This window comes from Trichechus manatus, unplaced genomic scaffold (genome assembly GCF_000243295.1).
Source record: "Trichechus manatus latirostris isolate Lorelei unplaced genomic scaffold, TriManLat1.0 scaffold00047, whole genome shotgun sequence".
Taxonomy (NCBI): Eukaryota; Metazoa; Chordata; class Mammalia; order Sirenia; family Trichechidae; genus Trichechus; species Trichechus manatus.
In genome coordinates, this window is record NW_004443983.1 from 5,227,886 (window position 1) to 5,242,307 (window position 14,422).

Consider the following 14,422-nt stretch of genomic DNA (forward strand, 5'->3'; position numbering starts at 1 on the left):
AGATTACTGGGAACCTCTTAAATATTTCTCTTGAAATTTTAATTGACAGATGTTTGGTTGGTTTCATACTGAGTTTCAATTATCTCAAGATTTGATTTCCAGGTATACTCAACAGCTTTTTCTTTTTAATTGAGTTGCTTGTCAGAGAGAGAGTAAATATCTGGTATCTTGAAGCAAAACTGAAAATCTTGACTTTTGTCTTTATTGCAAAAAAGCAATAGAACACTTAAGGGATTACATTCAGTAATTTTTTACCACAGAGAGCAGATCAGGGTCACTAAGGTGGAGGGCATAAATAAAATGTCAGGGTGGCTTGCATAGTTAGAGGAATGCAAACTCAGAGTAAGCAATTCAGGGCCTACAGACACCAGAGAGGATGCAGAGATGGTGCATACAAAGTGTGCTTTTGTTTGTAGAAATAAAAGCTAAGCAGTCTGTATGGAAATGAGTTTATGTGGCTGGGAGCTGCTCCTCTGAAGGATTTATGGCTCTGTATTAAATGCCACAGCCTTATCTCTTAAAACATGCTGTTCCAATGCTGAATTTCCCTTTTTTTCTTTTCTTCCCCTGCTACTGATTTTAGAAACACGGGATAAAATTAAGCACCTTGTTCTGTTTTTATTTTTAAGGGAAGGCAAATTCTACTAAGATCTCCTTGCAAAGTGTGTGCATTTCATTTTTTCGGTGTGTTTTTCCTCTACAGGTAGTTTTTCCAAGAGTGGCTCAGGTGTGCAAGAATGATATGGGAGGGTCTCAAAGAGTCCTGGAGAAACAGTGGACATCTTTTCTAAAGGCTCGCTTGAACTGCTCAGTTCCCGGAGACTCTCATTTTTATTTCAGCATACTCCAGGCGGTAACAGATGTAATTCGTATTAATGGCCGTGATGTTGTCTTGGCAACCTTTTCCACACCTTATAACAGGTAACCATGCCCTGGCTGTGTTGACCTAATTGGTCTTCCCGTCTTCCTTTTCCCGGGGGTTCTCTTCTAATACACAGTATTCGCAACTGAAGGAAGAATTGCTACTCATTATTTGTAGCTAAGAAGCACTTAACGTTGGGTTTTCATTAACAAATTAACAGTATAAACATTATTAGATTAGAATTTTAAGGAAAGTAATTAGATAAACTATAACAGTAATTTTTATTTATATGCCTGGCATATAAACACTTTTCACATGTTATTTCTAAATCCCAGTAATCCTGGAAACTGGATACTATTGTCCTCTTTTTACACTTAAGGAAACAGCTCAAAATATTATACTACCTGGTCCAAGTAGTCAGTAGATGGAAGTGGAAGGTTTGGAACTCAAGAATTTCTCTCCTGTCTCTTCCAGCTCATCTAACTTTGCATTTGACTGTTAATATTCCCGTGACTGGATTGGTGACTTTTGAAGTAAAACACTGTAAGTTTGTTAAAATGCTACAGGGTGAAATTCAGGATTCAGATGGCTCCATCTTGCATCCTACCTTAGGTATCCTGGTTATTGACCTCTCAGAGGAAGTCTCCCTCAGATAGCCTCACTCAACAAGTTGGACCATGGCCTGGATCCCAATGACAGCATCATTGTCTGACTCTGGTGGACTGTAGTGAGGATTTATAAACCATCAAACACTGTACCTAGAAATGTTGAGTGTCAGCCTGTTCGTTCCTTTTTTTTTTTTTAATTTAGCTAATCTAAGACACTGAAACCTCACTTGCTTAAAGTGAAGAGGACTTGAAGCACTTACTGATGAAGATCGAAGACTATAGCCTCAATATGGATTACACCTCAACGTAAAGAAAACAAAAATCCTCACAACTGGACCAATAAACAACATCATGATAAATGGAGAAAAGATCAAAGTTGCCAAGGATTTCATTTTACTTGGAATCAGCACCCGTGGAAGCAGCAGTCAAGAAATCAAACAATGTATTACATTGGGAAAATCTGCTATAAAAAACTTCTTTCAAGTGTTAAAAAGCAAAGATGTCACCTTGAGGACTAAGGTGTGCCTGACCCAAGCCATGGTATTTTCAGTTGCCTCATATGCATGCAAAAGCTAGACAGTGAATATAGAAGACTGAAGAAGAACTGATGCATTTGAATTATGGTGTTGGTGAAGAATATTGAACATACAATGGACTGCCAGAAGAATGAACAAGTCTGTTTTGGAAGAAGTATAGCCAGAATGTTCCTTAGAAAGCAAGGATGGCGAGACTTCATCTCTTGTATTTCAGACATATTATCAGGAGGGACCAGTCCCTGGAGAAGGACATCATGCTTTATAAAGTAGAGGGTCAGCAAAACAGAGGAAGACCCTCATCTAGATGGATTGACAAAGTGTGTGCAATAATGGGCTCAACCATAGCAACAATTGTGAGGATGGCGCAGGACCTGGCTGTGTTTTGTTCTGTTGTACGTAGGGTCGCTGAGTTGGAACCGACTCAACAGCACCTAACAACAACGAATATATAAATGAGAGGATGAAGAAAGAAAGGAAGGAAAGATGTATGGAAGAAAAGGGGGAAGGGAGGAAAGTAGATAAGAAGAAGGGATTTCATAAGAAATTCTAAAACCCTAAGGTGTTTTAAGTTATTACAAGATGTGTCATAAAGTACTTCAAGCAACATTTACTCTTTTTTTTGTATTATATAAGGGTAAATAAGATATATAAGGGTAAATATAAGGAAAGAGAATGTAAAGAGAGTCTTACGAAATAAAATAAATAATGCTAGGGTTCTAAATTCCAGAACAAATGGAGATCGCTGTTTTATATACTCAATTCTGTGAATAATACGTATACTACATCCTTTATAAAAAAGTAATCCTTTAAATTTTCTCTATTAATCCTTCCGCCTTATTTTAAATAAGCTTTTTATCTTCTCCCTAATTATTGCTTTATTAGTAATACTTTAATAATTTTGTTATGAAATTATAGATGGCATAAAATTCTCCTAATCGTTTGTGCAGGATTTCCATAACCCTTCAACATATGCAAAATCCAGACTAAGTGTTCACTCCACCCCAGATGATGTTCGCACGCTGCGAAGTGCCTGCGTCTCTTGCCCTGGGAGCTGTCGTAATGGAGTAGCCCACTACCTCAACACCTAATTACAGTTCCTCGGCAGTGTTTCCTACCTTTTATTTTATCAAAATCAAGTAGCTACCATAGTCAAAAATAAACGTGGGTTCAAATATAAACAGTGTACCCAGAAGAATGAATAATTCATGCCTTCCCACCATTGATGAAAAAAAATCCCTGAGTCCTTCCAGGAGTGCCAGGCAAGGATGTAATTATAGATAGAGATTACCATCATTATTATTATTTAACACTTTATAGAGCTCTTTATTTGCAAAGCACTGGTGGTTTAGTCTTATGCAAATAAACAAGAAGTAAAAATTTAAATTACAGTCACTAATATAAAATATGTGTAGGTTTCCCTGCACACACTTTCTCACACCTTGGGTTCTTAGCTTAAAGAACCAAGTTTAAAAAGCATTTGTGGACAGTGAGGGGATTTTTACTTCAGATTTTCACCAGTATTAGAGATGCAGAATGTGGTCCAGAGATTTTTATCTCTGGATTATTGATGATAATTAATATCAGGGAATTCATGAAACTTCTAAATCTCCAGCTCAACATTTCTACCTTTATAAACAACAGTGGTTTCCGGAGAGAGTGAAGACATGAAGAGTTTGTAATTAGCCCTAATTTTAAGGCCATGATGCAAGTTTCACTGAAAACATTCAGTGAAAAAACATTCTCTTTATGCATTAGAATCCCTTCCACTTATAGTCTTCAGAATACTAACTTTAAATTTCAACTGCCTATAACAGGAAAGTTTCCTTGGAGTATGTTTTCCAAACTGTAGCGTAACTACTGAGTAATGCTTTTTGTGAAATGTCATGTTGCAGCATCCCCGGGTCTGCAGTCTGTGCCTATGACATGCTTGACATTGCCAATGTGTTTACTGGGAGATTCAAAGAGCAGAAGTCTCCGGATTCCACGTGGACACCAGTTCCTGATGAACGAGTGCCTAAGCCCAGGTACATGTGAATATTTGTAAATCACTTTTACGCTTCTAGACCTGGTGAGCCTTGCTCCTCTGATAGTGACCATCCTATATGAACTACATGTGGGTGTCTTCCACGCTGGCCACGCAGATGCACATCCTGCAAGGGTGGAAAGGGCTGTGAGGTCATTTGCCTTCATCCTCTTAACAAACCCCAGATTTACTTGTAATTATATTGAAAACAATGTCTCTCTAGTCTTTTGCTTAGCCTCTACATCTGTAGTCTGTCCACTGTAATCTGAGAATGAGTGGAGCCATCTGGTCCAGACAGCCCCATTGGCCTATTGGTGGGGAAGCTGAGACCCAGAGAGGTAAAGTGTATTTTGTAAGTTCACAAAGCTGGGTAGATTATTTCTACTTTTCTTTCCTGCTTCATTCAATTTTACAGAGATCCATGAGCCCTGGTGGTACAACAGTTAAGCACTTGGCTGCTAACCAAAATGTTGGTGGTTCAAACCCACCCAGTGGATCCATTGGCTAAAGATCTGGAGATCTGCCTAGAAAACCCTATGGGGCAGTTCTCTGTCACATGCGGTCACTGTGAGTCACAAATCGACTAACAAATGTCTTTAATACCTAATAAAGTATGAGTTATAAGTGATGTCCCCTGGATCTTGTGACCAGGCCAGGTCTGAGTTGAGCCCAAGACTCCAGGCCAGGGCAGGAAGAGCCCAGCAGATACAGTGGATCATTAGGATATCTCTGGTCTACCAGGTTCTGGTCTGTTTCATGTCCAGATGCGGCACAGAATCCCTTTTTCCCGAGTTGCACCCTACTATTGCTTTCGTAAGGAACCTTTTCGTTGTTGTTGCAGAAAGGGGACATTTCCTGAATGCCCTCTGAAAAGCTTTCCCAAACTGACCGGCCACCTCTCCCACCTCATCTCCTCATGTTCAATTCTGATGGTGCACATGGCAGAGAGAGGGTGTTTCCTGCAAACCTTGCCCACAGCCACCCCCATTCAATGGTCCATTCTGTTATCTCTCACCCTTCACTATTGCCTAGTATTTTGTTGTTTGTTTGTTTGATTTTTAATTGTACTTTAGATGAAGGTTTACAGAACAAATAGTTTCTCATTTAACAGTCAGTACACATATTGTTTTATGACATTGCTTCACAACCCCACGACATGTCAACACTCTCCCTTCTCAACCTTGGAGGACCTTTTTTTTTTGGTGAAAATATACATAGCCAAAGATATACCATTGCAAAAATTTCTACGTGTGCAATTCAGTGACATCAATTACATTCTTCCAGTTGTGCTGCTATTCTCACTATCCTTTTCCAAATTATTCCATCACCATTATCCTCAACTCACTGTCCCCTAGGCTTCCCATCAAACCTTTTGAGTTGCTGTTGTCAATTTGATCTCACATAGATAATCTTTTTTTTTTTTTTTTTTTTTTGTACTTTAGATGAAGGTTTACAGAACAAATAGTTTCTCAGTAAACAATTAGTACACATATTGCCCTATGACAGTGGTTAACAACCCGACAACATGTCAACACTGTCCCTTCTCTACCTTGGTTCCCTATCCCCAGGTTTCCTGTCCCCTCCTGCCTTCTAGTCCTTATCTCTGGACTGCTGTGCCTCATTAGTCCCATTTTGTTTTACGGGACTGTCTAGTCTCTGGCTGAACAGTGAACCTCAGGAGTGACTTCACCACTGAGCTAAAAGGGTGTCCAGGGGCCATACTCTCGGGGTTTCTCCAGTTTCTGTCAGGCCAATAAATCTGGTCTTTTTTTGTGTGTTAGAATTTTGTTCTACGTCCTTCTCCAGCTGTGTCCAGGACCCTCTGTTGTGATCCCGGTCAGAGAAATCAGTGGTGGTAGCCGGGTACCATCTAGCTGTACTGGACTTAGTCTGGTGGAGGCCTTGGTAGCGTTGGTCCATTAGTCCTTTGGGCTAGTCTTTTCCTTGTATCTTGTTTTGTTCATTCTCCCTTGCTCCCGAAGGGGCGAGACCAGTGGAGTATCTTAGATGGCTGCTCACAGGCTTTTAAGACCCCAGATGCTACTCACCAAGGTAGAATATAGAACATTGTCTTTATAAACTGTGTGAGCTAGACGTTCCCCGAGACTGTGGTTCCCCACAGCCCTCTGCCCAGCAATTCAGTCCCTCAGGGAGTTTGGGTGTGTCTAGGGAGCTTCCATGACCTTTCCTTGTACAAGTTGTGCTGGTTTCCCCAGTATTATGTACTGTCTTACTCTTCACCAGAGTTACCACTTATCAATTGTCTATTTTCATAAGGAACCTTTGATCCAGAGACAATCTAGAGACCTCTTGGTCCTACATAATCTCCTTCATATCCTCAAACTATGACTACATTCTTTCTAACTGGGACAAGAGTGGGATTCTCCCCCCAACCCTTTGCCTGCCTTCTCTATGTGACACACATTCCATACCTCCATTATAGCATTTGCAAGCTGAGTTATATAGAAGCAGCCATGTGTGGCTCCCTTTCCCCACTGAATTTGTGAGCCTCTGGAAGGGAGCCCAGTGATTTATGATTTTGTATTTTTGCTTCCAGCTCCCTCCCCCAACCTCCAATCCCCCATACAAATTACCTAGCTCAGTACATTTAATTGGACTAACTGAGATAATGTGAACCTCTGTACCCAGGGGAGGAACCCATGTGGTTCCCAAGCCTTCATCACCTGAATTATCTCACATGTTCACACTCTGTTGCTTATGGATAGCAGACTAGGTGCAAAAATCACCCTCAACCTCATTCATTTTCTAAGTAAATGTTTGAGAGTAAAGGCACTGCCTTATTTTAGCTACCTTCTGGATAAGCCCTGGTGGCACAGTATTTAAGAGCTCAGCTGCTAACCAAAATGTTGGCAGTTCAAATCCACCGGCGGCTCCTTGGAAACTGTATGGGGCAGTTCTGCTCTGTCCTGTAGGGTTGCTATGAGTCAGAATCGACTCAAGGGCAAAAAGTTTCTAGATAAGCAGGAAGCAGAGTTAGGCCTGAGGGGCCAGGTTTCAGGGAGAACTGATTTAATATAATCTCCTCTGAGTGTGAAAATGCTGTCACTCAGACATTGTTGTCAGAATGCATACTTTGAGGGACTTTCTAACCACGTTAGTGGGTTGACACTGATCTTTCCACATGCTCACCGTGTCCCTCTTATAGACATCAGGGTGCTTTCACTGGGCTGGCTGGGGTAGTACCCTGAAAAACAGTTGCCAGTGAGTCGACTCCAACTCATGCTGACCCCACCTATGTCAGAGTAGAACTGTGCTCCCTAGAGTTTTCAATGGCTGGTTTTTCTGAAGCAAATCACCAGGCCTTTCTTCCGAGGTGATTCTGGGTGGACTTGAACTTTCAGTTAGCAGCCAACCATGTTAACATTTGCGCCACCCAGGGACTCCTAGCACCCTAAAGCAGGCTTAAATTAAAAAGCATCAGCTGCGAGAGAGCTAATCATGCCTGTGTTGTGGGGGCCCAATTCCCTCTCCTGTGCCAGCGGGCAAACCAGCTGTCAGTAGATAGGACTAGCTCATGTATTACCCTGGTCTGAATTTACTGGGGTGTTCCTTAACTCCTGAAACCATAGAATTTTTTTGTGGAAGTGAATTTTCACCGTCATTGTTCTACTACAAGGAAATGACCTTTCAGGAAAGAATCTTTAGTATAATTGGTTTTTTCATACCGGCCATAATGAAGCAAAAGTGAAAAACAAACATTGAGCCTTGCTGGTATGGACCCTGGAAACTTTTTGAAGGCCTTTGTCTTCTACACTTGTGAAAAAACCAACTTAATTCTCTCCCTCTGTAGAGCAAACGCCTGAAGAACGTCTGCCGGGGTTCTAGGATTTGTAGTGCAGTCCCTGAGATACGTGCAAACCACGCATTCGTTCACTTGTTTCAAGCTCCATCACTGTTTACTGGGGTTTATTTGTGCTGCTGGGAGGAAGCCAAGCTGCCCCTGGCTGAGGCTCCCTGTGGAACGAGGAGGCGGCCCAGAGGAAATCTAAGCATGTTTTATTTGGTGGCATTCGGCATTGTTCAACTTCCTCTTCTCAGCCTGCGGTACATTCTCCCTCATGCCAGATGATTAGAGAAGCAGTTCATTCAAAGAATTTGCCATAAGGCATGAAATAAGCTCTCTTCCTCCCACCCTTTGTTTTGTTTTAGGCCAGGATGCTGCGCGGGCTCATCCTCCTTAGAAAAATATGCAACCTCCAATGAGTTTCCTGATGACACCCTCAACTTCATCAAGACGCACCCGCTCATGGATGAGGCAGTGCCTTCCATTATCAACAGGCCATGGTTTTTGAGGACGATGGTCAGGTGGGTTGCCACCAAATCAGGCTCTAAGTGGATTTCCCTGCCTCCTTCTCATGCTCATAGAATCAGCCGTGCTTTGAAATGCTACAACATTTTCTGTTATCCAGGGCATTGATTCAGCTATGAAATGCTGAAGGGTTGAGTGGATGCCATCAAACCCCCATAACCACGTTCCCAGTGACAAAATGTCTTTATTTCCAAGCTAGTTGGGCACTTGCCAGCTTTCAGAAGAAACAAAGATTTTTCTTCCAGGTTAGCCCATTAACCCAATCTGCGCAAAAACCGAGGATCAGTGAAGGAGAGTCAGTCAGTACCTGTTTGGTATCCACATCCTGTTGGTTGGTTCATTGCAATGAGGTCCCTAAATTGTTGGCTGTCAAATAGAGCATGGATGTCACGTTTACATGTTTACAGTATGCCAGCCTGAAGGATTCATATTTAACATTCCTTATCTAGCCAACAGAGAAGGGATAGCTGATTAAAGATCTGTGATAACATGAAATACTCTTATATTTATTAAGAGCGTATTTCCAAACAATTCAAAAGGCTTTCCCAAGTACCATCCAACTGTGGCAGTCATCAAATAAAACGTTAATTAATTTTACCTCCTTTTTTCCTTTTTTTGGGGGGTGGGGGTGGTTAGGAGGGTGATCTTCCTGCAGATCTGCTAGACAAATTCTAAAAGAGCTATAACAGTATAACACTGCCTCCATTTCTTATACCATGACTTTGTTGAGCAGTATTAAAGCAGTATAATGGCTCTTGCTTGTAAGATGAAAAAAACCATCCTATGTAACTTGCCGGAAGGTCCATGTTTTCTAGTTCCTGCCATAGTACTTAGGAGAAATAGGTTATCTACAGAATGGTGAACGATCAGAGGATTTCAGAGAAAAAGGATGCCTAGTTGGACTTATCCTAGACATGTGGCTTTCCATGGATCTTGTTTAGCTGGTACACCCTTATATTTATTGGAAGTTCCACCAACTCTCTACCTCCCCATCCTTCAGAACTCTCTCAGCCCCTGCACACACAATCGGAAAGCTTTCCAATCTGACATTGTGTTTACAAAGGCTTTAGACTTCAGAGGATGAGTGTGAAGAAATGGTAGCATTGCCCTTTTTTCAACATGAAATGATATGCTCAAAGAAGACATCAGCCTTTCCTTGTTGCTCATGGAAGGTGTAATTGCTGAGTGGTTTCAGATGGTTGTGGCTGTCTATTATGGAACTTGGCCTTCACACATGCATACCTCCGCCTCCCCCCGTGGAGCCATACTGATGTTCTGCATGTGGGTTGGAACAGCTTGAGAGCATTATTTGTATGCGTATATTTTTATTGAGGTTATTACTAGAAAGCTATGTCACAGTTGTTTGAAGTGGAAATGGGGACACTTTAATGATAGACCAACAAAGAGATTAAAAATGTGATCCTGTCATTCTAGATACCGCCTGACCAAAATTGCAGTGGACACAGCTGCTGGGCCCTATCAGAATCACACTGTGGTTTTCCTGGGATCAGAGAAGGGAATCATCTTGAAGTTCCTGGCCAGGATAGGAAATAGTGGTTTCCTAAATGACAGCCTTTTCCTGGAGGAGATGAGCGTTTATAACCCTGAAAAGTGAGTGGAATATTTGGTTCTTTCATCGTAATTATTTCTTACGCTATTATGCCCCCTTTCATTCAGAGAAAATCATAGGATATTTGGGTTGTATGCATTTTTAAGTGATTTTTAACATTATTTGTAAAAGTCTTTTAACACATAGAAAGCATAATTTTCTCCTTGCCAGTAACTGGGGGTGCGTGTGTGTGTCTGTGTGTGTGTATGCACACACATAAATATCTGTTCCACCTTCAGTTAGATAGAAAGAATTAAGAAATCACCTTTTGGGTTGTGAGGTGGGAAGTGAGGATGGTAGCAGAGAGAGAATTGAGCTAAGAGTCTATAAATACGATATCCTGCCTCTTAGGTGCAGCTATGATGGAGTAGAAGACAAGAGGATTATGGGCATGCAGCTGGACAAAGCAAGTAGCTCTCTGTATGTTGCATTCTCCACCTGTGTGATCAAGGTTCCCCTTGGACGGTGTGAACGTCATGGGAAGTGTAAAAAGTATGTATTTTGCCTCATTGTCCATTAGAAAGTCCACAGTGATTAGATAGGATTCCTAGATAGCTCATGATTATCCTCTTCCTGCAGAAACTGCATTGCCTCCAGAGACCCATATTGTGGGTGGGTAAAGGAAGGAGGTTCCTGTACCCATCTGTCACCCAGCAGCAGGTAAGGAGCCCAGGTGTGGGAGAGGGCAAGGTAGCCTTTGGCTGATTCGCATTCCAGATGTACAATTCGCTATACTCATACATAACAACACCATCCAGTCTCCTGTGCACCAGCCTCACCGAAAGGACTGCCAGTTATTCTTTTCCCATTTCATAGAATCCCACTACATCACATGTGGCAGATTTCCAACTGATTCATCATCCCCAGACTGATGAAAAACACAGAGAGAAGGGAAACACAGTGGGCTTCCAAGTATTCTCTGGAGAGACAGACAAGAAGGTGCATGCCCGTTCATCACAGTGCAGGAGCTGTAGAGAAAAGGAGCGATAGGATACCAATTAGATTACTGATGTGGTTTGTCCAGCCAGAGCAAAACTGGCTCTTTTCATGGACTGTGCAGTGCTGAGGAGAACTTGCAGAGCATTTGTTAAACGATGCATTTGTACAGCAAGTATGGTGTATACAGCCAATAACCCTTTCTTCTACACTGAATAACAGTTGACCCTATTACTCCATAGGCCATCGATCAATTTTTGGCAATTCTCCAGCAGATCAACTAGATCAGAACAGTCTACCTTGCCTGTGATTTTGGTGTTTAAGATTGTTACCCTAGCTTTAAATGCTTAGATGGCATTGATTAAAAGATTTCTTTTTATGTTTTTGTATCAGTGGGTATGAAATCCAAAATAACATTTGGAAAAATATTTAATGCATGTCCTTGACAGGTTGTGGCAACTCAACAAAGGTGCCATATGGCAGCGAAGACCTTTGTTAGCCATTCCATCAACCTCCCCAGATCACATCGCTCTAAGCCTCTTCTCTCATTTTAGAATAACTAGACAGACAGAGGAGCCTATCTAATGACCACCATCTGTATAATTTGAGGAAAAGTATTCCCATAAACAGAGCTAATGATAACTATAAAATCTGACCTGGAAATTTGATTAACACAAAGGTTTGACTCACTATATATTATTATAGCAGCTTTACAAGCAGCAATATTGACATACTATAATGTTAGAGCTTTTTATCTGTTCGTGGGAACCCTTGAGTTAGAGAAGGAAAGGATCACAAAGCACGGTGAGGGAAGCTAAGAAACGACTTGTGTCCTTTCTGTATGCCAGGTGAGACTAATTTTAAAAAATTATCTTTTAAATTAACATCAGAACCCCGAGACAGTCCTCTCAGGGGACTACATACATATATCAGTCACACTGGCATTGCTCAAAACTTGTGGAATTCCTCTTGGGAAGTGGGCTGCAGGGCCTGATGAATATTTGCTTTCATCGAGACTAGAAATTTTAATCCTTTGGGGATGAATTTGATTTTTAACACAGCAAGAGGCATTGGAAAGCAAATATGGTGGATTATTAGATCAAGGTGTGACTTTCAAAATAAATTAGTTTTCCCATATGCCTCATAAATAAACTCCAGAGGCAGCTGCAATAGAGGAGTTTCACTTAGTTTGTTACAGGAATAAATACAATTTATTTTCCCCAAAGAAGGATAATACTCCTTTGTATTTTTCTAGTGTACTTGTTCAAGAAATCAAAATAGGTAATATTAAAATTGGTCTTGTTAATTTTACATAGCTTATACAGCCCAGTGGTGACCTGGTAGACTGTGAGAAGGGTGAGCATGTGGAGAAGCCTGAGAGTAATACTCCTGAGGGTCAGGGGTAGCATTGGAAGCAAACAAAAAACCTAAGTGGTCTCAGCAAAATGTACCACCAGATCCTACCTCCTCACAGCCCTACACACGCATCCACTGGCCAGCTGTATGGACCAGAGGCCTTTACCTTTGACCAAGTTATTGCTAAGAAAAGAAATAGATAAAGGCCAGGGAAGGCAAGAGTGGGATGGAAGAAGGAGAGAAGAAAAAACTTCAATTTTTTAATTTATAGACTTCTATGATTGGCAGTTCAAACTCACCAGCTCCTCCACATAAGAACCATGTGGCAGTCTGCTTCCGTAAAGATTATAGCCTTGGAAACCCTATAGGGCAGTTCTGCTCTTTAGGGTCACTATGGGTCAGAATCAACTCAACAGCAGTAGGTTTTTATATTGCTTAAATATAAAGCATATATTTTAACATAAACTTCTTAAATGTTTAAAAACTGCTCAGAAAATCAGAGTAAAAGAAGGCTATAAATAATCCACAAACTAATTAACTTCCTGAATAATATCTGAATTAACTGCTTAAACCACTGCTTCTCTTTGGAGATTCACATAGGACTCATTTCTGTAAACTTCAGAGATAAAGATTCAAGCTGTTATCTATTTCCTTTCCTACACCTGCCACTCAATTTATCAAACTGTGTCGCTTTCTTTAGTGAAACTTAAGACTCATTCCTGAATAGTGACTCACAGTCTTGTGTTTGTTTCTGTCTTTCTTTCCCTGTCTTTTTTTTTTGAAGACTGATTTTTGAACAGGACATTGAACGTGGCAATACAGATGGTCTGGGGGACTGTCATAGTAAGTAAAGCTTTTTACCCATAATTATCTTTGGGCAAAGATGCTTTTATAGAATGGCCTAGAAACACTCCCCCACATGTGGAACTGAGTGCAGCTGGCACTAAAGCATGCATAAATAACAGAAATCATCTTTTAAAAAACAAATTAAAAAAGTTGTGTGTTTTAAAGCCACTGTTTTCAATGTTTTTACTATAAATGCTGGCACTCAGTTTGTTATTATAGTGCTGTGGAACAAATTCAGCTCTGTAGGATATTAATTATAGTAGAGCGGTAAGTTATGTCATCATTTCCATTATAAAGCCACAGAGTTATTTTTTTAAATGTGTTGTTGCACTTTAGGAGCTCTGGTGGTTCAGTGGTTAAGAGGTCAGCTGCTAACCAAAAGGTCAGCAGTTCGAATCCACCAGCTGCTCCTTGGAAACTCTATGGGCCAGTTCTACTCTGTCTTATAGGATTGCTATGAGTCAGAATCAGCTTGACAGCAATGGATTTGGTTTGGTTATGCTGTAAATTTTAGCCAAATAATGAAAAGATGGATCACTGTATTCTAGCTTTCTGACTGAGTGAGACTGCTTTATTCTTCCTGCACATATTGACTATTACAAACAATTGTTTTTTAAAGTTAGTCATGTCCATTACCATTTGACATAGAAAAAAATTAAGAAATAACCCACTAAGTGCAAGGTGATCCAAAATGACCTTTAAAAAAGGAAATAACCTACTACTTAAACTCAAAGTTTATTTCAGAATTTTAGTTAGAGCTTGATATTACAGATACTAGTCAAAATTCTGTCCAGTTGTCCTGTGTCCTGATGAATATCAGTATTCTCCTGAAAATGCTGTATTAGTGCTAATTCAAAGAATAGTGCCACACTTTTAGAAAGTATGTTTAGTTTTGGGGATTTGAAATGTTAGATAGCCTGAATTTCAAGAAGATTGCATTCAAAGTGGCACCAAAAAACAGTTCCTAAGGGAATGAAACTATATTACTTCTGATGTTTGATTCTCTAATGAAAAACATGGGTATAACTCTGTAAATCTTTGAGCCATGAGTACTGAAATTTCAGACTCTAGGTTACCATTAAATTTTCTACCATGTGTTTTTTGGGAGATCAAATATATCAAATAGAGAAAGCTATATAGGCAGCTTTATCTCCAAATGAGTTTGTGTGTGTGTGTGTGTGTATGTGTGTATATATATATATATATATATATATATATATAAGAAAACAAATTTCATGTTTATTACATCTTCACACACAAAATTTAGGCGTTAAGAAATTAGCATAGGAGACAATGTCATCACCAAAAATCTGTGT

The 14,422-nt window shown here is 40.4% G+C and overlaps 1 protein-coding gene and 1 non-coding gene across 3 annotated transcripts in view; one reads left to right on the forward strand and one right to left on the reverse strand.

Annotated features, from left to right (window-relative positions):
* Window positions 1-14,422, forward strand: part of SEMA6A (semaphorin 6A) — a 147,484-nt gene that overhangs the window by 98,275 nt on the left and 34,787 nt on the right. For both annotated transcript variants that reach the window (XM_004376970.2, XM_004376971.2), the window contains exons 10-16: window positions 704-921; window positions 3,899-4,030; window positions 8,200-8,355; window positions 9,794-9,970; window positions 10,320-10,460; window positions 10,548-10,628; window positions 13,045-13,103. In XM_004376970.2, the coding sequence (XP_004377027.1) occupies window positions 704-921; window positions 3,899-4,030; window positions 8,200-8,355; window positions 9,794-9,970; window positions 10,320-10,460; window positions 10,548-10,628; window positions 13,045-13,103 (964 nt within the window). The remainder of the gene's footprint in view (window positions 1-703; window positions 922-3,898; window positions 4,031-8,199; window positions 8,356-9,793; window positions 9,971-10,319; window positions 10,461-10,547; window positions 10,629-13,044; window positions 13,104-14,422) is intronic.
* On the reverse strand, window positions 8,999-9,050 carry LOC111820715 (U7 small nuclear RNA). Its single transcript, XR_002824229.1, has one exon. It is a non-coding gene; the product is annotated as a U7 small nuclear RNA (small nuclear RNA).